Consider the following 25,150-nt stretch of genomic DNA (forward strand, 5'->3'; position numbering starts at 1 on the left):
TTGTGATGTTAGGGTGTCAATTTTGGATCTTTCCTGCTTTCTCTTGTGGGCATTTAGTGCTATGAATTTCCCTCTACACACTGCTTTGAATGTGTCCCAGAGATTCTGGTATGTTGTGTCTTTGTTCTCATTGGTTTCAAAGAACATCTTTATTTCTGCCTTCATTTCATTATGTACCCAATAGTCATTCAGGAGCAGGTTGTTCAGTTTCCATGTAGTTGAGCGGTTTTGAGTGAGTTTCTTAATCCTGAGTTCTAGTTTGATTGCACTGTGGTCTGAGAGACAGTTTGTTCTAATTTCTGTTCTTTTACATTTGCTGAGGAGAGCTTTACTTCCAACTATATGGTCAATTTTGGAATAGGTGTGGTGTGGTGCTGAAAAAAATGTATATTCTGTTGACTTGGGGTGGAGAGTTCTGTAGATGTCTATTAGGTCGACTTTGTGCAGAGCTGAGTTCAATTCCTGGATATCCTTGTTAACTTTCTGTTTCGTTGATCTGTCTAATGTTGACAGTGGGGTGTTAAAATCTCCCATTTTTATTGTGTGGGAGTTTAAGTCCCTTTGTAGGTCACTCAGGACTTGCTTTATGAATCTGGGTGCTCCTGTGTTGGGTGCATATATATTTAGGATAGTTAGCTCTTCTTGTTGAATTGATCCCTTTACTATTATGTAATGGCCTTCTTTGTCTCTTTTGATCTTTGTTGGTTTAAAGTCTATTTTGTCAGAGACTAGGATTGCAACCCCTGCCTTTTTTTGTTTTCCATTTGCTTGATAGATCTTCCTCCATCCCTTTATTTTGAGTCTATGTGTGTCTCTGCATGTGAGATGGGTTTCCTGAATACAGCACACTGATGGGTCTTGACTCCTTATCCAGTTTGCCAGTCTGTGTCTTTTAATTGGAGCATTTAGCCCATTTACATTTAACATTAATATTGTTATGTGTGAATCTGATCCTGTCATTATGATGTTAGTTGGTTATGTTGCTCGTTAGTTGATGCAGTTTCTTCCTAGCCTCGATGGTCTTTACAATTTGGCATGTTTTTGCAGTGGCTGGTACCGGTTGTTCCTTTCCATGTTTAGTGCTTCCTTCAGGAGCTCTTTTAGGGCAGGCCTGGTGGTGACAAAATCACTCAGCGTTTGCTTGTCTGTAAAGTATTTTATTTCTCCTTCACTTATGAAGCTTAGTTTGGCTGGATATGAAATTCTGGATTGAAAATTCTTTTCTTTAAGAATGTTGAATATTGGCCCCCACTCTCTTCTGGCTTGTAGAGTTTCTGCCGAATAGTCAGCTGTTAGTCTGATGGGCTTCCCTTTGTGGGTAACCCGACACCTTTCTCTCTGGCTGCCCTTAACATTTTTTCCTTCATTTCAACTTTGGTGAATCTGACAATTATGTGTCTTGGAGTTGCTCTTCTCGAGGAGTATCTTTGTGGCGTTCTCTGTATTTCCTGAATCTGAATGTTGGCCTGCCTTGCTAGATTGGGGAAGTTCTCCTGGATAATATCTTGCAGAGTGTTTTCCAGCTTGGCTCCATTCTCCCCGTCATTTTCAGGTACACCAAACAGACATAGATTTTGTCTTTTCACATAGTCCCAAATTTCTTGGCGGCTTTGTTCATTTCTTTTTATTCTTTTTTTCTCTAAGCTTCCCTTCTCACTTCATTTCATTCATTTCATCTTCCATCAGCCATACCCTTTCTTCCAGTTGATTGCATCTGCTACCGAGGCTTCTGCAATCTTCGCGTAGTTCTCAATACTTGGCTTTCAGCTCCATCAGCTCCTTTAAGCCCTTCTCTCCCTTGGTTATTCTAGTTATCCATTCTTCTAATTTTTTTTCAAAGTTTTTAACTTCTTTGCTATTGTTTTGAATTTCCTCCCATAGCTCAGAGTAGTTTGATCGTCTGAAGCCTTCTTCTCTCAACTCGTCAAAGTCATCCTCCGTCCAGCTTTGTTCCGTTGCTGGTGAGGAACTGCGTTCCTTTGGAGGAGGAGAGGTGCTCTGCTTTTTAGAGTTTCCAGTTTTTCTGCTCTGTTTTTTCCCCGTTTTTGTGGTTTTATCTACTTCTGGTCTTTGATGATGGTGATGTACAGATGGGTTTTTGGTGTGGATGTCCTTTCTGTTAGTTTTCCTTCTACCAGACAGGACCCTCAGCTGCAGGTCTGTTGGAGTTTACTAGAGGTGCACTCCAGACCCTGTTTGGCTGGGTGTCAGCAGCGGTGGCTGCAGAACAGCGGATTTTCGTGAGACCACAAATTCAGCTGTCTGATAGTTCCTCTGGAAGTTTTGTCTCAGAGGAGTACCCGGCCGAGTGAGGTGTCAGTCTGTCCCTACTGGGGGGTGCCTCCCAGTTAGGCTGCTCAGGGGTGAGGGACCCACTTTAGGAGGCAGTCTGTCTGTTCTCAGATCTCCAGCTGGGAGAACCACTACTCTCTTCAAAGCTGTCAGTCAGACAGGGACAATTAAGTCTGTGGAGGTTCCTGCTGACTTTGTTTGTCTGTGCCCTGCTCCCAGAGGTGGAGCCTACAGAGGCAGGCAGGCCTCCTTGAGTTGTGGTGGGCTCCACCCAATTCGAGCTTCCTGGCTGCTTTGTTTACCTAAGCAAGCCTGGGCAATGGCGGGCGCCCCTCCCCCAGCCTTGCTGCGGCCTTGCAGCTTGATCTCAGACTGCTGTGCTAGCAATCAGCAAGACTCTGTGGGCATAGGACCCTCCGAGCCAGGTGCGGGACACAATCTCCTAGTGTGCCGTTTTCCAGGCCCGTTGGAAAAGCGCAGTATTAGGACTGACCCGATATTCCAGGTGCCGTCTGTTACCCCTTTCTTTGACTAGGAAAGAGAACTCCCTGACCCCTTGCGCTTCCCGAGTGAGGCAATGCCTCGCCCTGCTTCGGCTCGCACACACTGCGCTTCACCGACTGTCCTGCACCCACTGTTTGGCACTCCCTAGTGAGATGAAATTGGTACCTCAAACAGAAATGCAGAAATCACCCGTCTTCTGTGTCACTCAGGCCAGAGCTGTTCCTATTCAGCTATCTTGGCTCCCCCCCCCCCCCCCCCCCCCGGATATTTCTTAACGGAACCATATAGTATGTGGTTTTCCATGACTGACTGTATTCACTTATAGTATTTTCGGAGTTCATCCATGTTGTAGAATGGATCAGTACTTTATTCCTTTTTATGGCTGGATAATACTGTGTTGTGTGGATATACTACATTTTGTTTGTTCATCAGTTGATGGACATTTAGATACTATGAATAATGCTGCTGTGAACATTTGTGTACAAGTTTTGGTGTGAGCATATTCCTGGCTGTATACCTAAGAGTAGAATTTCTGGGTCATGTGGTTCCTCTATGTTTAACCTTTTGAGAAACTGCCAGACTGTTTTCCAAAGCAGCTGCACCATTTTATGTTCCCACTAGCAGCATATGAGAGTTCCTTTTTCTTTACATCCCTCAAACACTTGCTGTTATCTTTTTCATTATAGCCATCCTAGTTAGTGTGAAGTGGTATCTCCTCGTGAGTTTGATTTGCATTTCCTTGGTGGCGTATGGTGTTAAGCATCCTTTCCTGTGCTTATTGGACATTTGTCTTCTTTGGAGAAATGTCTATTCAGATCCCTTGCTCTTTTTTTTTTTTTTTTTGAGACTGAGTCTCACTTCTGTCACCCAGGCTGGAGTGCAGTGGTGTGATCTCTGCTCATCGCAACCTTCGTCTCCTGGGTTCAAGCAATTCTCCTGCCTCAGCCTCCCAAGTAGCTGGAATTACAGGCATGCACCACCATGCCCAGCTAATTTTTTTTGTATTTTTAGTAGAGATGCGGTTTCACCATGTTGGCCAGGCTGGTCTTGAACTTGTGACCTCAAATGATCTGCCCACCTCAGCCTCCCAAAGTGATGGATTTACAAGCATGAGCTCCCACACCTGGCCACAGTTGTTCATTTTTACTTGGGTTATTTGTCTTTTTAATGTTGCATGGTAAGAATTCTTTATATATTTTGGATACTAACCCTTTTCAGATACATGATTAGCAAATATTTTCTCCCACTCAGTGGGTTGTCTTCACTTTCTTAATGGTGTCATTTGCAGCACCAGAGTTTTAAATTTTGATGACATCAACTTTGCCTACCTTTTGTTGTTTGTGCTTTTGGTGTCCTTTCTAAGAAACTGTCACCTAATCCACAGTCACAAAGATTTATGTCTATGTTTTCCTGTGAGATTTTAAAGTTTTAGCTCTTATAATTAGGTCTTTCATCCATTTTGAGTTAATTTTTGTATATGATATGAGAGAGGTCCAATTTTATTCTTTTACATGTGAATATCTAGCTGGCCCCACACCATTTATTAAGACTGGATGACTTAAGGCCCCCTTTGAGGCTTTGTAGTACTTTGGTTTCTGTTATTGTCTAAACAGGTGGACAGTCAGGATTTCATGTTATGGCCATCCATTTCTCAAGAATATATTGTGTCTGAAAACAAGGATTGCCATTAGTTTATCTGTTTCCAGGCTTCTCAGTTGCCTTCAGTTTCATCCTCCTCTGACTTTTATAATACTGGTTTGTTTCTAGTCATCTTTGGCTAGTGCATTTTTCTTTTCTTTCTCTTTTTTCCACATAAATACAATATTCTTCCAGCCTTTGGTATTGGGAACCATTCACTCAATTTTAATTAGCTTTATCATTTAGGTAGCTTAGAGTTTCCTCTTAAGCCTAACTGCAGTCTAATAAAAAAAATTTCTGTATTCCATCAACAACTGGAATATAATGTGTGAAAAATGTATATTCAGTTGTTCCCTAACAGTAAGCCTTCCAAGTTTCTTCATTATCTTCTCTATCTTAAACTGTTGATCTTGGAGTTTTCTGACTCCTCCTCCATGAGCTCTATTTTTGTTCAGTGTTAAATGGCACTGATTGCATAGGTAATAGACCTTGGACATGTTAACTTAAAAAATACGATTTATAAATTTAGAAGAGAAGAGGAGACTCTATTTTTTATAAAGGGTTACAACCTTCAGGGTGGCCATTCTGACAGGCTGGGAAGTGTAGCCTCCAGCCAGAAGCAGAAACACACACTTGGAGGGATGGGCAAAGGGAACAGGAATTCATGCTGAGCAGGGTGGCCATATATACATATTCAGTAAGCTATAGGGCGAGTCATGAATATTTATGAAAAGAGAAGCATGTCCTTCATGAGTCTCATACACACAAAATGGCAGTAATAGCGTGGTCAGAGAGTGGAGTTTTCAGCCCTCTGACATCAAAAGGTGAAGCAGAAGACATGAAAACCCTTACTGTGCATTCTCTGTAGACTAGCCAGAACCATTCTGTGGTTGGTAGTCTCTTATCAGGCAAAAAAGGAGGGACAGTATCAGGTGGCTGGTTGATAGCAGTGGTGGATTTTTTTTGAAATGGCTGGTTTCTGTTTGGTAGTTAGGGAAGAAAGGCTAATAGTGGTTTGCGAGGGAAGGGTTATAATGGGGTGGGTTTGGACCCCCATCCCATCATAGCCAAGAATTTAGTTTTCAAGGTTACTTTGGTGTCCCCTTGGCCAAGAGATGACCCATCAGTCAGTTGGTGGGCTTAGAATTTTATTTTTAGTTTATAGACCTATCCTTTCCTTTTTATAGCTCTAGCCACCACCTCAGAGATTTGCATCTCAGTGCTAAATTACTATAATAGCCTTTTTGATGTTTTCCCAGACCCTAGTTTCTGTCTATATTAGACCCTATATTCACCTGCTAGATTAATCCCCATCAAGTACCCTTCTCGTCAAGGTCCACTGTATCAAATTTATATATCACACAAATTAGCATTTTAACTCCTCCCCATCTTCTTATCTCTTGTTACTTCCCTAAATGGAGCTGAACTAATTTGATAGTAAGTCCTACTTAATGGATTCTTTGTTCTCAGTCTCATGTACACACTCTTCTTTCTTCCTGGTGTGCTTTTGCTTCTCTCCTATTCCTTCATTCCCTTCAGTAATTGACTCCATTTGGCTCCTGTTTTTTTTTTATTATTTTTTATTATTTATTTATTTATTTTTTAAGACAAGATTCTTGCACTGTCACCCAGGCTGGAGTGCAGTGGCGCGATCTTGGCACACTGCAAGCTCCGCCTCCCGGGTTCATGCCATTCTCCTGCCTCAGCCTCCCTAGTAGCTGGGACTACAGGTGCCTGCCACCACACCCGGCTAATTTTTTTTTTTTTTTTTTTTTTTTTTTGTATTTTTAGTAGAGACAGGGTGTCACCATGTTAGCCAGGATGGTCTTGATCTCCTGACCTCGTGATCCACCCACCTCAGCCTCCCAAAGTGCTGGGATTACAGGTGTGAGCCACTGCGCCTAGACAACTCCTCTTTTTTTAAAAGAAAGATTCTGCATCTTTTCGATACTTGAATATTTAGTTTATCTAGTAAAAAGGTCCTTGACACCCTGCTGCTGCTGTTGCTGCTGCTGTTACTTATGTCTTTGTTTAAGATATTCTGGTTTTGAAGGCATTGTTCCATGTGGGAACTATTATTTCTATTACCTTTATCGCTCTCTTCTTTTCTTGCATATGGCAGAATCTTGAACATAATAGGTATCCTAAAATTTTCCTGGCTGACAGATCTATAAAAGTTTTGGGGGAGATGTGTAATGTCATTCTTAAATTTTAGAGATGCGAAATAATGCTTTTTTATAATTACCTGTTTTTAATTTTTAATTTTTTTGTTTTATGCCAGATTTGAAGATAGTATTCTCAACACAGTAAGGTGAAGTTCCACAACATAATGCTACAAATATTAGATCTAGTTTATTGAACATTAGGCACCTGATACATCAGATTCTCTCAAGAGAAAAGTTAGCTTCCTGAATGCTGGCTAGGCATGCTTTGAAGGTGCATAATAGCCAAAGCCAGTACTCATCATTTAATATACTAAGATCCTTGAAAATTTAAAAGGGCATAGTCACCAGCATCCAGAATAAAGGGTGGTGACATGGTCATCTCCTTCTTTTACTGTCTAAAGCTGTGCTTCTGTTGCTGACCCACTCTTTAAAAAAAAGCTTTTCAAAATTTTCCGTGTCATTTAAAGTCAATATTGAGAGGAAAAGGAGTATCACTGGAGTGGAGCTTGGCTGAGAAAGGATACAAGGCAGAAGGCAACTTCCAAGCCTACCTGCCCACCTACCTTCTTTCTTACCTCAGGAGCAGAGTTGACTTTGAGAACTAAATTCTGATTTTTTAAGTCTTACCCAAATTTGGCTCATGCCTGTAATCCCAGCACTTTGGGAGACCGAGGGGGGCGGATCATGAGGTCAGGAGATCAAGACCATCCTGGCCAACATGGTGAAACCCCGTTTCTACTAAAAACACAAAAATTAGTTGGGCGTGGTGGCGCATGCCTGTAATCCCAGCTACTCGGGAGGCTGAGGCAGGAGAATCACTTGAACCAGGGAGTCGGAGGTTGCGATGAGCCGAGGTCGCGCCACTGCACTCCAGCCTGGTGACAGAGCGAGACTCCCTCTCAAAAAAAAAAAAAAAAAAAATCTTACCCAAATTCCTACCTAACAGGCCTGGGGAGGCACACCCTACAAACTGTGAAGTCTCATCAGAGGGGTTTTATTTCACCCCATATAATCTAGCCTGCTTTCCCACCTGATTCTAGCATAACTTCACATAACAAATAAGAAAAGAAATAAAAATATTTTAACCCCAAATATATTTCTTTGTCATATCTTGAAATTGCCCTGCAAGGTTGTCTCTTGTGGGAAAGGTCCACATTCTATAGAGAATCTCCTTTCCACCCGCTTTTCTTTTTCTTTCTTTCTTTCCAGACCCAGGAGACAATCAACTAAGGCACCCTTTTAAGTCTGATAAGTGTAAACACCAAAATTTGAGACAGATCTCAGTTAATTTAGAACGTTTATTTTACCAAGGTTCAGGACGTGTGCCCATGACATGGCCTCAAGAAGTCCTGATGACATGTGCCCAAGGTGGTCAGGGCACAGCTTAGTTTTGTACATTTTAGGGAGACATGAGACATCAATCAATATGTGTAAGAAGTACATTGGTTTGGTCTGGAAAGGCAGGATAACTTAAAGCAAAGGCAGGAAGACTCAAGGTGGTGAAGGGGCTTCCAGGTCACAGATAGGTGAGAGAGGAATGGTTGCATTCTTTTGAATTTCTGATTACTCTTTCCAAAGGAGGCAGTCAGATATGCATCTTTCTCAGTGAGCAGGAAGATGACTTTGAATAGAAATGGGAGGCAGATTTGCCAGGACCAATTCCCCACCTTGAAGGGGCCCATGATATTTTCCTTTCACGTAAGAAACATTTTACAACCTACTCCCTCAGAAGTCTGCTATCTGAGAGCTTCCTTTACACAGTGAAATTGGAAAACCTCCTCGCCACAACCCTTTATCTTAACCTAAACATTTCCTTTCTATTGATCTTTAGATAAACTCAACCAATTGTCAACCAGAAAATTTTAAAATCTACCTGTAGGCTAGAAGCACCCCGCCCCCCACCACCCCACCCCGCCCTTCAAATTATCCTGCCTTTCTGGACCAAACCAATTTATTTGATTGAAGTCTCATGTCTCTCTAAAATGTGTAAAACCAAGCTGCACCCTAACCGCCTTGGGTACATGTTCTCAGAACCTCCTGAGGGCTGTGTCATGGGCCATGGTCACTTATATTTGGCTCAGAATAAATCTCTTGAAATGTTTTAGTTTGACTCTTCATCGACGACTTAAAGGCAGTTCTCAGTTCATAGCATTTTATTAACTTTGTTAGTGCAAGTTTACTTTCTTGTTTTATTCTTTTAGTTCTTTATCCTCAATCCACATTCCAGTTCCCTTTCCTGTTCATATGCACCTACTCTGATGGATATAAAGACATAAACATAAATACACATATTTGCTTGAAAGATATATAATATCGTTATGTGTGTGTTTTCAACCTACATAATGGTATTTGCTTATTCTTAACCTAATGCTATGTTTTTAAAGATGTATTCGTGTTGCTGTAGGTATGTCTAAAGTGTGGTTTCCAAAGCTATGTAGAATTCCGTATTTGTATTCACTCCATTTTGATTTTCCATTCTTCCAGTTAAGGAAATCAGAGTTAACTTCATACTCCCTACTACACTGTTGTCACAGCAAACATTCTCACATAGGTCTATAAAGTCTGTAATTCACATATATATAACCTTATTTGAGATTTTCTGTGGGATTTATTCACCAGAGTGGGATCATTGGATCATAGGGTGTGTACATACGTAATATCACGAAGTACAGCCAGATCACTAGGTAGAATATCTGTATCACTTACCCATAGTGCATGAGGATTCATGCCTCTCCACATCTTTGTCAATTTTGTTCAAGTCAAATCCAACAATTTTTTTATTTCTATTTTTAGAGTGTTATTTATTTAGAGTGTTATTTATACTCTCTAGTATTTCCTGTTCTGTAATGTTATCTCCTGGTGGTTTTTCATACAAGCCTGTTTATTTGGCCATTTGAAGATTCCTTTCTGGTACTTGGTGTTAACGTTTGACTGCTCTTGATGGAGGAAAAAAAAAATGCAAAAAAATTGATGTAACACCTCCCCCTGCCTCTGCCCCTCCCGCCAAGCCCTGCTCTTCCACTCACAAGATTGAGCCCCTTTTTCACCCTGTTTGTGCTATATCAATCCTGTCTGCTCAGCTATAGCTGATTGGAAAGAGATGTATACCTACCCAAGCTGAGTACTTAAAGTCCTCCTCCAAGGAATTTGAAATTAGGATGTCTCAGCCTGTTGAAGAACATGCAAACTGAGGGGTGTGAGTGACCATCTTCCCCTGTGTGCACAAAGGAGCTAGAGAAATGGTCTGCAGAGAAAGAATAAAGAAGATGTGCTCAGAAAAACAAAGAAAAAACCTTATGGCCCCATAGAGAGGGAGAGAGATTGAGCTAGAATGTGAAAGTACCTGTCCTGGATGCTGATGGCTTTCCAGTTTCTAGTTCTCTTTTCTCCTGAGACCACATTGTATTTTCTTATCTCTATTAGTTAGGGGTGGCTAACTGCTATAACAAATAGATTCCACAGTGTATAATGACCCTAACACAATAGAAGTTGATTTCTCACTCTTACAGACAGGTCCAGATGACTCTAAGTGAGTGAGGTGGCAGCAGTGGAGGGCTCTGCACTACATAGTTATTTAGGAGTCAGGTTGATGGAGGCTTTGCTGTTGTCTACCCATGGCTTCCAAGGTCCCCCTGGGTGTCAGCATCCATGTTGCAGAAGAGAAATGATCATGGGGTTGAATAACAAGGGAGGTTTTATAGACCAGGCCTTCAGCTAGCACAGTTACTCACATTCCTTGGCTGGAACTCAGTTATATGGCCACATTTAATTGTATGGGAGTCTGAAAAATGTGGTCCAGCTAAGGACCCAGAAGGAAGAGAAAATGGGTTTGGTGAACAGCTAGGGATGACACATCGTATTTAGGATCTGTGTGATACCTCTATATCCTTTTAATTAAGTTCCCATTTTTTTCTTAAACTTGTTTGAGTTGGCCTCTGTTATTTATACCTTAATGATTTGGTGTTTTCATGATAGCCATCTTTAAAATAGTAGAAGAGATAAAAACTGATTATTATTTTCTCAGGAAAATTGGGCCAATTTCCACCTACGATACGTCATCACCAAGTACCCTCAGATGGCCAGACTCCTGGGCCTCGTTTCCAGAGGTCTCACCTTGCAGAGGCATTTGCAAAGGCCAAAGGATCAGGTGGAGGTGCTGGAGGAGGAGGTAGTGGAAGAGGTCTGATGGGGCAGATTATTCCAATCTACGGTTTTGGGATTTTTTTATATATACTGTACATTCTATTTAAGGTAAGTAGAATCATCCTAATCATATTACACCAATAAAAATCTAATATGGCAATAAAAATCATTGTCTACATTAAAACTTTTTATAGTTCATAAAATTATTTCAAATCCATCATCTCTTTAAATCCTGTCATCTCTTCATGAGTTACTTAGGATAGCCATTATTTCAGTTTCACATAAGAAATGTTTACTCAGTGTTTAAGTGTTTTGCCCCAAAATTCACAACTAACAAGGCAGAACTAGGACTTGAACCTGGATCTTTTGGTTCTTAATCCAGTGAGTGATACAATTCAAAGCACTCTCCCGCCAAAAAAAAAAAAAAAAAAAATTAACATCTTTACAGGCCGAAAAGGAATAAAGATTTTCTAAGAAGAACTTTTATTATTGGGATTGGCATAGTGATTTCCAAATAGCCATTGTAAGGCCAAATAATGACACCACTTTATGCTCCTTTTTTCTCCACAGGAATATGTGATGCTGTTTTTAATATTATCTCCAATAATTCTCCTGAGACAGAACTGTCCATCCTGAAATTAAGCCTGATATTTCCTAGCTCTGGGGAGACATGGGTGTGGGTTCTTTAAAGCAGACCTTCAGTTAAGTTCCACCTTCAGGCAGGCCTTTGCAGGCCCTGGGCCCCTGTACTGTGAAGTAGAGGCAGAAGCTTCACTTTGCCCTCCTGTCTAGCATAAGCTTAAATAAGATGAGTTCTTTCTTGCCCAGGAATTCTGCAGGCAGTCTGAATTGAGTCTGTAAGAATGCCTATAGGGTGCCACACATCCCTTTTAGATGAGCATGAGCAAGGAAGATGACCTATAGGGAGATTTTTTTTTCCCTTGTGTTAGAAATGCTTGTTCCCTGGTGCTGTAAAGAAATAGCACTTGGATGTAAATTTAATTTCCTCAGCAAGGCCATTTTTACTTTCTGCAGAAAGGGTACACTCGCCAGCAGTTTTGCCACGAGAGTACACTGAACAAAGGAGACAGGGTCATTTATAACCTGACGCATCCACCTTACTGCTGTGTCCGGTTTCCATTGGCTGGAACGGGATCTCACATTTTGTATTTGTACTGATTGGCTAGCGACTTAGAACTTTTTAAAAGAGGCAAAGGCAGAGGAGAACAAAGGAAGGAGGAAGTAACTTGTGGAATGCTGAGAAAGGTAAAAACACCTTCATATAAGGAAGAGGAACAGGCTATGACCTAATGCTTGCTTGGACCAGTATAAGCATGCCAGGGCAAATATTTAGGCTAAACTGTGAGAGCTGAGAACATAAAGTACCTTGATTTCTTTATTATGGCTAGCAGATATCTGAGCATGTTAGCACAGGTTCTTGAATAAATTTTGCTTCTAAGAGAAGTTACTATTCCTAATTACGTGGGGAGTAAAGTCTCTTTGAAGAGGAACCTCTGCTTTACTTTTTACACTTGTGCTTTGATAATTTTTTACTTGGAAACCTTCTCATCTTTTGGCGTTTTTTTTTTTTTTTTTTTTTGTTTTTTTTTTTGAGCTATTTCTCTAGTGTTGCTATTTGATTTAATTTCTGACCTTCATGTTTGTTTCCCAACCTTTTTTTTTTGTTTAATATGAGGGGTTCCGTGACTGAGGTTCTGAGCTGCAGTTGATGTGCTATACCTCCTTCAATTCTCAGCTCTCAAAGGGGAAAACAACTGCAGAGGTTGGGAAGTGCTATACTGCCACGCCTGGAAACACCCACAGGAAAATTAGTAAGTGCCCCTTCTCAATATATTCACAGGTCTTATTGAGTCAAACAGTTTTATAGCCACAGGGACAGTCTGGGTATGTCTTAAAAGCATTTCTCAAAAGTTGCTCCAAATCTGATGCCATTTTTGCCTTAGTTCTGGGAATTCTCAAAGTTTTTATATTGATGTTGGGGTTTTAAGGGAGGGATAGCTACAAAAAGTACAAAACCATCAGTTCACTTTTTTATATATTAACAAATTAATATTTCACGTTTGGAATGACTTCTCATTTTCAGACTTCAAAATATTGGTAGCAGAGAGCAAAATGGAGGCAGAGAAATCATATCATTGCCCAAATCAGTTTTTAGATCTGGGGAAAGAGTTTAACACTTCTGACTCTTTAAACATGGCCATCAGATACTTATTACACAACTAGAATATTCTGTGTTCTCTAGGGAAATTAAATTTATACAACATGGCTCTTTCCTCAAGAATTTATAGACTAGAATGTATGTCAGGGAAAATAACCTATGAAAAATTTACCACCCGCAAAGAAGAGACTTGGCAAAAGCATTGCAGGAAATCGTGTTTATCTGGGCTGTAACTGCTTTTTGGATTTACTTCTGGATTTTCTATGGAACTAAATATCCCAGTCACACTTTGCATCCTTTTTGGAAATCTTAAATATTCACAGAGTCCTTTAATAAAACTGCTGTGTTCTTCAATGAGATAGTAATGGGAAGTTCAACAGTACAATAGCTTTTTAAAAATTTGTGGTCTCTTTAACAGGTTTAGGGAGTTGTCTGTGATGGTTCTTAGATTGTTGCTTATTTTTCAGCCAGTTTTGAGCTTGCTCAACTGCAAGAAAAACTGAAGGAGACAGAAGCAGCCATGGAAAAATTAATCAACAGAGTGGGACCTAATGGTGAGAGGTAGGTTTTCATGTAACAGGACTCAGACTATTTCTCATTTAGAAAATAAATTCAGGCTGGGTGTAGTGGCTGAGGCCTGTAATCCCAGCACTTTGGGAGGCCGAGGTGGGTGGATCATCTGAGGTCAGGAGTTTGAGACCATCCTGACCAACATGTTGAAACCCTGTCTCTACTAAAAATACAAAATTAGCCAGGTGTGGTGGTGCACACCTGCAATCCCAGCTACTCGGGAGGCTGAGGCAGGAGAATTGCTTGAACCTGGGAGGCAGAGGTTGCAGTGAGCCGAGATCATGCCCTTGTACTCCAGCCTGGGCAACAAGAGCTAAATTCTGTCTCAAAAAAAGAAAAGGAAAGAAAATTCAAAATTATGCTTTTGTTTTTGATAAATAGACCACTTATTTTCATTTTATGTACTGTCAGTTTTTAAATTGTAAATATGTCACTTATGTATTCTTTATCATTTAACATTTTTCATTCACATACTGTCAAGCAACCTCAGTTTTCAAAAGCTTAATATGCAAATTATTGTGAAAGTGAATAAATTTGTGAGTAACTCCTACAGTCACAGGATTTAAGAAAGAAGATTTCCTAGCTGTCTAAAATAGGTATAATTTTAAGTAAAACCAGGTTATTGAACATGATGCTTTCTACTTGAGACAAAATAAGAGAGCAAGTGTGATCAGATTAGGCATTCATGTTTGTGTTGACTGTGCCAGCACAGAATTACATGTAAATTAGATGTTAAGAGCCAAACTGGCCATTTAGAATATCCCAAAGGGAAGACACTCCTCTTGCTACCAGGCTGGCTGAGGATCTGAAAAGGTGGCTTCAGGAGGTTGATAGAAGCGGACAACAACCAAGAAAACGTGGATATAGAAAGGCCAGGAAGGAAAAACCAGAATGGAGGACAAAGAAGGGTTCAGTTTCAGCTAGGTCTGGCAAGGATGGAGGAAGAATGTTAGGGCGAGTGGCAGAATTCCATGTAGAAGGAAGTGTTGAAATGTCCCTCCTGCATCTTTGTGGGCACACTGTAGTTTTTGCCCCAGGAAATCGTTGCTCTACCTTAGCCTCTATTTGCCATCCTTTATAGTACTAGTACCCTGTGCCCTTTCTCTGTTCACTGGCGTCAGCCTTGCCTATCTTTGGCTGGATATGAGAGAGTGGGTATCCTCAGATTGCAGCCTCCTGACCTGGAATTTCCCTGCAACATCTGCAGTGCTGTTGAAATGACATTTGTGAGGATGAAGCTTGCCTGTGTGGGCCTAGAAGTCTTGACCTTCTTTTTGTCTGGAAAGCAGAGTTACTATCTGGAATGTTCCCCAAAGTTGTATGGATACATTAATATATCTGTGTGAGTGTATAATAATTGATATTTATTGAACACTTACTAAGGACCACACTCTGAACTAAATGCTTTATATACATTATCTAACATGTGACTATTTGTATGAGTGTGACTAAACCAATTTGTGCAATTATACTTTTCTGGCCTTTTCTGCCCTAACCCTGTAGCTGCCACCTACAGTCTGGGTGGAGAACTACCCAGGCTATTATAGACAGTTATGTCTGAAAAAATATCTTTACACTCGCCTGGGCCATTGGAAACCCCAGGCCACACCTACGGGTCATGAAAACCAGGAATCCAACTTACAAGGGATGTGAAGGACCTCTTCAAGGAGAACTACAAACCACTGCTCAACGAAATAAAAGAGGATACAAACAAATGGAAGAACATTCCATGCTCATGGATAGGAAGAATCAATATCGTGAAAATGGCCATACTGCCCAAGGTAATTTATAGATTCAATGCCATCCCCATCAAGCTACCAATGACTTTCTTCACAGAATTGGAAAAAACTACTTTAAAGTTCATATGGAACCAAAAAAGAGCCCACATTGCCAAGTCAATCCTAAGCCAAAAGAACAAAGCTGGAGGCATCATGCTACCTGACTTCAAACTATACTACAAGGCTACAGTAACCAAAACAGCATGGTACTGGTACCAAAACAGAGAACAGACCAATGGAACAGGGCAGAGCCCTCAGCAGTAATACCACACATCTACAACTATCTGATCTTTGACAAATCTGACAAAAACAAGAAATGGGGAAAGGATTCCCTATTTAACAACTGGTGCTGGGAAAAGTGGCTAACCATATGTAGAAAGCTGAAAATGGATCCCTTCCTTACACCTTATACAAAAATTAATTCAAGATGGATTAAAGACTTAAATGTTAGACCTAAAACCATAAAAACCCTAGAAGAAAACCTAGGCAATACCATTCAGGACATAGGCATGGGCAAGGACCTCATGTCTAAAACACCAAAAGCAATGGCAACAAAACCAGAATTGATAAATGGGATCTAATTAAACTAAAAAGCTTCTGCACAGCAAAAGAAACTACCATCAGAGTGAACAGGCAACCTACAGAATGGGAAAAAATTTTTGCAATCTCCTCATCTGACAATGGGCTTATATCCAAAATCTACAATGAACTCAAATTTACAAGAAAAAAACAACCCCATCAACAAGTGGGCGGAGGATATAAACACACTTCTCAAAAGAAGATATTTATGCAGCCAACAGACACATGAGAAAATGCTCGTCATCACTGGCCATCAGAGAAATGCAAATCAAAACACAACGAGATACCATCTCACACCAGTTAGAATGGCCATCATTAAAAAGTCAGGAAACAACAGATGCTGGAGAGGATGTGGAGAAATAGGAACACTTTTACACTGTTGGTGGGACTGTAAACTAGTTCAACCATTGTGGAAGACAGTTTGACGATTCCTCAGGGATCTAGAACTAGAAATACCATGTGACCCAGCCATCCCATTACTGGGTATGTACCCAAAGGATTATAAATCATGCTGCTATAAAGACACATGCACACGTATGTTTATTGCAGCACTATTCACAATAGCAAAGACTTGCAACTAACCCAAACGTCCATCAATGATAGACTGGATTAAGAAAATGTGGCACATATACACCATGGAATACTATGCAGCTATAAAAAATGATGAGCTCATGTCCTTTGTAGGGACATGGATGAAGCTGGAAACCATCATTCTCAGCAAACTATTGCAAGGACAAAATAACAAACACCGCATGTTCTCACTCATAGGTGGGAATTGAACAGTGAGAACACTTGGACACAGGAAGGGGAACATCACACTCTGGGGACTGTTGTGGGGTGGGGGGAGCGGGGAGGGATAGCATTAGGAGATATACCTAATGTAAATGACGAGTTAATGGGTGCAGCACACCAACATGGCACATGTATACATATGTAACAAACCTGCACATTGTGCACATGTACCCTAGAACTTAAAGTATAATAAAAAAAAATACATTAAAAAAAAGAAAACCATAGATGAAACCTCTGTGGGCAGGGCCTCTCACTTGGGAGACCTAATTCCTGGAGCTTGGGGTAAGAGACCATATGAAAATATTTTCTCATTATTATTTACTGTTGAGTAGCAGACTCCCTTAACTCAAATTACTCCACCATTCAGTCCATGTACACAATCTATCTATAGCCCAAGCCAGGGATGCAATACTATAACCTCTAACTACTGTCTGTCCTCTTCATGCCAGGTTTATGTCTCCTTTTTTTATGTGCAAAGGCAGAGAAGCTGTCCCTATACTACATCTGGAGTTGTACTATCTCATTTCAGGGGCCACAGGTCCTAGCCCAGAATGTTTACTTTTTATACGATGCTGAGGTGTGGACTCCTTGGGAACATATTGATTGAAGCCTGCAGCATAGCAAAGGTTGTGTAAAACTTTTTCCACCCTACCTCTTAGGAACTGGGGAGCAGCTGTCTTCCCACTGAAGTTTACCAAATCTTTCATTTTTTAGTTCTCAGATGTGATTTTTCTCTCTGACACTCCTTAATCCAACACCTTTTATCCTTACAGGTAGGCCCCATGGGACTTATGCCCTAAAAACTATAAGGACTAGGCAGCCCATATGTTCGTATGTTTTCTGTTGGTATAACTGAATACCACAGACTGGATAATTTATAAAGAACAGAGGTTTATTTAGCTCACGGTTCTGGAGGCTGTGAAGTCCAAGGTTAACAGGCAGGTATCTGGTGAGGGTCTTCTTGCTGCAGCATCATATGGTGGAAAGGTGGAAGGGCAAGCAAGCACATACAAAAGAGGGAGGCACCAGAGGCCAGCCCCACTTTATAACAGCCCATCTTGGGATAACTAACCCACTGAGATTAATGGCATTAATCTGTTCATGAGGGCTCTGCTTTCATGTCCTAATCACTTCATAAAGGTGCCACCTCTTAATACTGTTGCAATGTCAATTAAGTTTCAACATGAGTATAGGAGGAGACAAATATTCAAACCATAGCACCATGTTTCTACATGTTTTCCCTTTTATACTTACAGTTTGTGTCCTTTAACCTCAGTTTCTGTGGCATTTGTTCTTTTACAAGTCTGTGCTCCTATGACTATTAGAAAAGGCCAAAATATTCTAGTATTCTGTCAGATCAAAATTGTATCACATCCCTGGGTTTCTGGGGGTAAAGCAGAAGATACATTCATTTATAGCCTCTTAAGTCCTTTTATATAATATTCCATAACTGCAGGATGTTGGCTTAAAATTAGAAAACTCTGCAGTTTCTGAAACTTTACCTTAATGCTTAAGTAAGAACAGAAATATGGGGAAAGTTTTTGATATTATCTAATAAAACTTTTCAGAAAGCTTTTACTTGTGAGGGATGTAGGTCTGTACACATATTTAAATAATGAAACCTAGAATGTCAGTCTTGTGCTATGTTCTGTCTGATATTAAGCATAGTGTTTAGCTCAAGGACACAAAGACTAAAGAAAGGATCTGGGAATCAGAAGTGAGGTGTCCTGATTTCTGTTATGATTTTGGTCCTCTCTTCCCCTACAACACACACTTACTTTGATTCTGAAGGCTTTTGAGGAGGAATGTCACGATTTGCTGTGCTTTAGAAAAGTAACTCATAGTAATACGTAGGGTGACTACATGCTAGAAGGTTATTGAAACGGTTTGAGCAAATGGTAACAAATAGGCCAGTGAGAGTGGAAAAGTGGGGATAAATTAAGGGGACCTAATGGAAGAAAAAAATCACAGGCTGTATTCCTTTCTGGAATAGCATGCCAAGTTGTAACAATTTACCTGCTAGAAGCATGGTATGGTCAAGCAGTCCATGAAAAAAGCAGGGAGGGTGTAACCTCTGGCAGCAAAGGGCCCTGGCAGGCACGTCGAATATGTATGTGGGACTACAGATTTTTCCCATGATATTCCTGGAATGTAAACTCTTTGAGGCTAGACTTAGCCTATTTTGTTCACTGTGTTTGTATAGTAGGTACTAAGGGAATACTTATTGAATTAGAATACCTATTCTTTTTTTTTTTTTTTTTTTTTTTTTTTGAGATGGAGTCTCTCTCTGTCACCCAGGCTGCAGTGCTGTGGTGCAATCTCAGGTCACTGCAACCTCCACCTCCCAGGTTCAAGTGATTCTCCTGCCTCAGCCTCCTGAGTAGCTGGGACTACAGGCATGTGCCACCATGCCTGGCTAATTTTTGTATTTTTAGTAGAGACAAGGTTTCACCATGTTGGCCAGGCTCAACTCGAACTCCTGACCTCAGGTGATCTGCCCACCTTGGCCTCCCAAAGTGCTGGGATTACAGTCATGAGCCACCGCACCTGGCCCCTATTCACTTTTGATATAAGCATTTGTATGTTTTTGTGGTAGAAGAGGAAATCATGACCATTCCTTTACTTCAGCTCCTGACCTCTATATACAGAGCCCACTGGACATATTTCATAGATACCTACCTTTAGCCTCATCATATGATAAATATTTATTGAATGAATGAATGTCCAAGATGGAATTCATCATCTGTCCCCCAACTGAACCTATTCTACCTTTAATTTCCATCTCAGCAAATGGCTCCACCATCCACTTGGTTGCCCAGAGCAGAAATTAGATGCTATCCTTGATTGACCTTTTATTTTACTTCCCATATCTCATCAATCACCATGTCTTGTCATTTCTATTTAATTAATAAGTCTGTCTCCCTGCAAAAGACTGTAGTTTCCGTGAGGTCAGGGATTATCCTTCTTAGCTGTAGAGCTTAGTACAGGCACATAAAAGGCTCCAAAAAAGTATTAGATGAAGTAGAAGAGTGAGTGAGTGAGTGAATGAATGAATGCCTATTTTTGATGTAGGTCATAACTATCTCATGTGGTTTCTCTGATTTTGCCTCCTTTCAGTTTTCTTTCTGTTTTCCAAACGGATTATCTCTTTTGTTTTAATCCTTCAACAGGTCCCTTTTGATTTTGAAAAAGCACAGAATCTTTAACGTAGCTTACATGGTCCTGAGTGACCTGGTCTTGTGTACCCCTCTTGCTTTATCTTTCTTCATCACTCTCTCTGTGGTCCAGCCACACTGACCACTTGCTGTTCCTCTAAAATACCTGTACCTTTTTGCCTCTGGACTTGGCATATACTTTTTCGTTTGCCTGGGTCCTCTCTCCCCCCACAACACACACTTATTTTGACTCTGAAGGCTTTTGAGGAGAAATGTCATGATTTGCTGTGCTTTAGAAAAATAACTCTTACAGTAATATATAGAGTGACTACATGCTAGAAGTCTATTGACTAGCAAATGGTAATAGGCCAGTGAGAGTGGAAAAGTGGGGGCAAGTTAAGGGGACCTAATGGAAGAAAAAAAAATCACAGGCTTTATCAGGGTTCCTTGGTTGCAGGCAGCCAACTCTGGCTAGCAAAAAATTTGGAGTACGAGGAGGCAGAATTTATTGGAAGAATATGAGGTAGCTCATAATATCAAAGGAACAGCTGAACATCCAGGTTTCAGGAAGGGTGGTAACCAGAGCAGCTTTGGGCATTTAGGGAGCAGGAACAAAGGGACAGTCTCCTCATGGACTGTTGCCTGGATGAATTTAATGTCAAAATTATTCAGTTTGGGCTTCAGTGTGTTCAAGGTCCAAAAGTACAGTTGGCCCAACTTGGGTCCTATATCTATCCCTGAATCAATCCCTGCAGCCAAGGGGATGGAATGTGATAATTAGCTGTGGGTCACATGGCTACCCTTGAAGGAGAGGTAGGGGATGGGTGGCTCACGTTAATCTTTGCACTATGAATGGAAGAGGAGTTGGTTCCCCAAAAGAAAACTACTAACCAGATAAGAGTAATGGAGAAGAATAAATAAATAAAGATGCATTGGAGATTTATAGCCAAACTAGAAGGAAGATTATGGCATTAACCAAGATAAAATACAAAAGAAGGGAAAGTACATAAGGTTTTAGAGTTGAGATCATAAGTTCAGCACTGAGTATGTCTGAGATGCCATCAGAACATCCGTGTATAATATGAAACAGCAATAGGAAATTTGGTTCTTGAGGTCAGAGCAAAGGGCTCAGGTTTGGAAATCATTGGCTGGGAGTGAGAGATGGAGAAAATCTCCATGGAGAAAGGTGAGATCACCAAATCTTTGAGGCATATCAGACTCTGCTGCAGTATCCTGAAACTTTTTACTGGTCTGAGTTCTGTTCTATCCATGAATGGTGTTATTAATATCTGTTTAATTCTCTGTACTTAACTCTTGCATTTGGAACTTGATGATTCTGCTGGGCTTATAGAATTCAAAATTCTGGTGAGGCTGTTTCCCAACTGTGACCTTTTATTTTTCTATCATCTTAGAATCTTCCATACTCAGCCTCTTCTGGTCTTCCTGTTCATGCAGTTGCTCAAGATCCTGAGCCAACTGGGACCTGGTTTCAAGAGGTGAATTTAAGGTTAACTTTAACATAGTTGCAAGGCCTCCAAGTGGAAATGCCCAGGAAATAACTGGAGCTGTGAGATAGGAATTTGTGTGAAAAGTCAAGATTAATAGTAGCATTAGGACATCTTTTCTGTAGAGGTGATGGTCTAATCTGTAATACTGGGTCAACTTCCTGAGGGCATGATTATAAGAATGGAGAAACGAGAGTCCTAGGATTGAGCCTTGGGAAAATTGTTTTGGGAGGTGGGTGGAAGAAAGTTAGGATCATAGATAAAAGGAATGTTTAAAGAAGTGGGAGAATACAAATGTCCCAATAGCTAAGGGAGGAGGAGGTTTCAAGCAGAGGATGGTCTATGGTATAGAGAAATCAAGAAGAATAAAATGTGAGAAAAAGACCCTTGGACTTAGTAAAGTGAAAATCACTTAGGAGTAAAAGTTTTTGCAACTTTCTGTAAAATGATAGAATGGAATCCAGAATTCAGGGAGGTAGAAGAAAATAATGGATGGTGAGTAAATGGGGATCAATCAAACTAACACGTAATTATTGAGCTCTTAACAGTGATCATGGCATTGTGTCTATACTGTTGTCAACTTAATTATTACTGCCCTCTAGGAGTATCAAACCAAGTTGAGATGATAAGGAATCCATGACGATATTCATTGCAATAAATTCAGAAGATGTCATAAGGTAGACCATGAGTAATGCATAATGCATGATATGGACAATAAAAGTATACTTGTTTGAAGTGAAATGAGGATGCTTTGGATTGGAGTTCTCTGGGAAAGCTCTTGTCTGTTCCTGCTTCCTGTAGTGTACCCATCCTCTTTTAGGATAAGGGCTTCTGATTTCCCATGACTTAGGAAACAGAATTAAGACTGTTTCGTTCATTGAAGATCAGAATGCCCTGTGTGCAGTCTGGAAAAGTAACATGTGCTGCCTGAAGAGACAAGAGTTTGTGATAGGCAGCTAAGCTCTTCTAGTCTGACCCAGAAGCCTCACACAAAATGGGTTGTTTTAACAGTAAGAAATAGGGGTTGTGTAGGACACATGAGCAGTTGTGGAGAGTCAGGACTCCTGTACTGATGGGAAGAATAGAGCTATCAGAGGCCCTGTAAGTAAAGGATTTTAGCTGACTGTGGAACAGACAGGCATCTTTAGTAGTTCATGGCTTTGAAGTTACTTGGTGTGGAAGAAGTGGAGCTCGTGGTGTTTTCGTTTTTCCTTTCACTGAGGTCTCTTGTAATGTTGGCTCTTCATTTTCCTCAGTTACTATCTTCATGTTGAAAGGAGAAATACTCTTTTCACTTTCCTTATTAGTCATTAAGGCTAAAGTTAGGCTGAGCATAGAAATGAGTGCAGGCTCAGAACTGGCTGTTAGAAAAATAGACGACCATCTCCACAGGCTAGTACATAGTACATCATTTTTCCTTTGTGTTGTATTAACTTGTGTCTGGGTTTTAAGAAGAGAATAAGTAGCCTCCGTTAAATCCTGCTGCTAGATAAAACTGGTCTCAAAGCAGATAGTTATCAGTCTTCTAAGTAGGACCTTGTTTGCCTGTCAGTGTGATGCAGTGCTTTCCTCTAAAAGAAAATAATCAAACTGTTATCCTTGAGTCTCATGTTATTTTTGCAGATATTTGCCAGAGCCACACAACTAAGTTGGGATTCAAACCAAGTTTTCCAAAATGTGGAACTTGAGCTCTGTGCTTCAAGAATTGCACAGCATGCGATCAGAAGCCTGGGTGGTTTTAGTTATAGTGCTTCATTAAGTGGCAGTATGAATATATAAACAATATTTCTCCTCTGTGGACCCCAGTTTCCCTAGTCTAGATGATTGAATTTTCAAAATTACCCACCTCTAAAATTTTAGAATATATCCTTACACCTGCACAAGTAAATTAAGCCTGGTGATTCTAGTAGCATAAATTTTCCCTGGTTGATGCTAATGGCCCTCAACGTTTTCCTTTGATGACCTTGCTTCAGAGAAAAGTGGCTTGTAGTAAATGGAGTAATGTGAGTAACAGTGAAATTGTTAGGCGATTAGAGAATCAGGGCATCGAGATACACTGAAAAAACACTGAACTAAAAGCTGAGACATCGGGGGTCTGATCCTACTATTGACATTAACTAATTTTGGGACCTTGGGCAATCACTTGATCTATTCTGGGCTTTAGTTTTCCCATTTATAAAATCAAAGCATTGAACTAACATCTCTAGTTCCCAGCTATGCAGTTGGAGGATCAATTCCTAGAATAATTATCTGCTGCAATTGCGCTTTCTATTCCAGTATCCAGACAGACCATAGTGATGTTTACGTCCATTGCCTAGGAGTATTTACCACTAAATGGTTGGATTGTCTGATATTTCTAAGCAGAGCACAGACTGTGACTTCTGACCAAGAGAAACGGTTGCTGCATCAGCTCCAAGAAATCACCAGGGTCATGAAAGAAGGAAAATTCATTGACAGATTTTCTCCAGAGAAAGAAGCTGAGGACGCCCCTTACATGGAGGACTGGGAAGGTAAACAGTGTCTTCTCATTTTTTTATTAGCTGTCAGCCCAGAAAAGAGATCTTACAGATTTTTTAAAAATCAGCTTCATTATTGAGGTATAATACATAAACAGTAATATTAACCAGTTTTAAATGTACAGTTGGATGAGTTTTGACAAATATATAGAGTTTGTGTAATCACACCATAATTTTGATAAAGAACATTTCCATTAGCCCAGAAAGCTCCCCCTTCTTTGTAGCTAATGCCCTTCTCCTGCCCCTGGCAACAACTGAAGTGCTTTCTGTGCCTTTAGTTTTGCCTTTTCTATGTAAGTGATCATACTGCATATACTCATTGGCTTCTTTGATTTAGCGTAATACTTTTGACATTCATGTTTGTTATTGAGTGTATCCGTAATTTTTTTCTTGCTGAGTAGTAGTCAGTTATATGCTTATACCATAATTTGTTTGTCCATTCACCAGTTGAGGAGCGTTTGGATTATTCCTAGCTTTGCACTCTTATGACTCAAGCAGCTATGAACTTTTGCATATGAGTCTTTGTTTGAACATATATTTATATTTCTTTTGGGTCTGTACCTAGGAGTGAGATTTTTGGGTTTAAGGTAATTGTATATTTAACTTTTTTTGTTTTTGTTTTTCAAGACAGTCTCACTTTGTCGCCCAGGCTGGAATGCAGTAGAGCAATCTCAGCTCGCTGCAACCTCTACCTCCTGGGTTCAAGTGATTCTCCTGCCTCAGCCTCCCAAGTAGCTGAGATTACAGGTGCCTGGCACCACACCTGAATAATTTTTGTATTTTTAGTAGAGACGGGGTTTCACCATGTTGGCCAGGCTGGTCTCAAACTCCTGACCTCAAGTGATCTGCCTGCCTCAGCCCCTCAAAGTGCTGGGATTATAGGTGTGGGCCACCATGCCCGGCCACATGTTTAACTTTATTAGAAACTGTCAACCTGCTTTCCTAAGTAGCTCTGCTTTTTCCCTTCCCACCAGCGGTGTATGACAATTAAAGTTACTCCACATCCTTGGTAACACTTTGTCTTGTCAGTCTTTTTAATTTTATCCATTCTAGTGAGTGTAAAATATTTTGTGACTTTAATTTACCTTTCTCCAATGACTAACGATGATGAACATTTTTTCATGTGCTTATTTGCCATCTGCATATCTTTGAAGTGTCTGTTCAAGTCGTTTGCCAATTTTTAAATTGGGTTGATTAGGTTCTTGTTGGGTTGCAAGAGTTCTATATATATTCTGAGTACAAATTCTTTATCATTTCTGTATTTTACAAATATTTTCTGTAGCTTGCCATTATATTTTCTTAACAGCATCTTTCAAAGAGTAGAAGTTTTAAAT

The 25,150-nt window shown here is 40.4% G+C and overlaps 2 protein-coding genes across 14 annotated transcripts in view; one reads left to right on the top strand and one right to left on the bottom strand.

The window, feature by feature from the left end:
* RIC3 (RIC3 acetylcholine receptor chaperone) overlaps positions 1–25,150 on the top strand; it is an 83,416-nt gene that overhangs the window by 24,478 nt on the left and 33,788 nt on the right. For 6 of the 12 annotated variants that reach the window (XR_004250233.2, XR_004250235.2, XR_004250232.2 and 3 more), the window contains exons 2-5: positions 10,624–10,850; positions 12,499–12,574; positions 13,389–13,482; positions 23,662–23,810. Coding sequence is in view for 6 of the 12 variants with exons in the window: in XM_032166680.2 (XP_032022571.1) it covers positions 10,624–10,850; positions 12,499–12,574; positions 13,389–13,482; positions 23,662–23,810 (546 nt within the window). In the remaining 6 variants the exon portion in view is untranslated. Of the gene's footprint in view, positions 1–10,623; positions 10,851–12,498; positions 12,575–13,388; positions 13,483–14,994; positions 17,037–21,902; positions 21,978–23,661; positions 23,811–25,150 lie in introns of those variants that run through there. The other 6 variants (XR_004250239.2, XR_004250240.2, XM_032166682.2 and 3 more) reach the window with 6 other exon arrangements.
* Positions 17,555–25,150, bottom strand: part of TUB (TUB bipartite transcription factor) — a 115,763-nt gene continuing 108,167 nt past the window's right edge. Inside the window, exons 12-13 of one of the 2 annotated variants that reach the window (XR_009215498.1) lie at positions 17,895–18,024; positions 17,561–17,604 (exon numbers count right to left, since the gene is read on the bottom strand). Coding sequence is in view for 1 of the 2 variants with exons in the window: in XM_058446235.1 (XP_058302218.1) it covers positions 17,993–18,024 (32 nt within the window). In the remaining variant the exon portion in view is untranslated. Of the gene's footprint in view, positions 18,025–25,150 lie in introns of both variants that reach the window. The other variant, XM_058446235.1, reaches the window with a different exon arrangement.

Source organism: Hylobates moloch, unplaced genomic scaffold (genome assembly GCF_009828535.3).
Source record: "Hylobates moloch isolate HMO894 unplaced genomic scaffold, HMol_V3 SCAFFOLD_11, whole genome shotgun sequence".
Classification (NCBI taxonomy): domain Eukaryota; kingdom Metazoa; phylum Chordata; class Mammalia; order Primates; family Hylobatidae; genus Hylobates; species Hylobates moloch.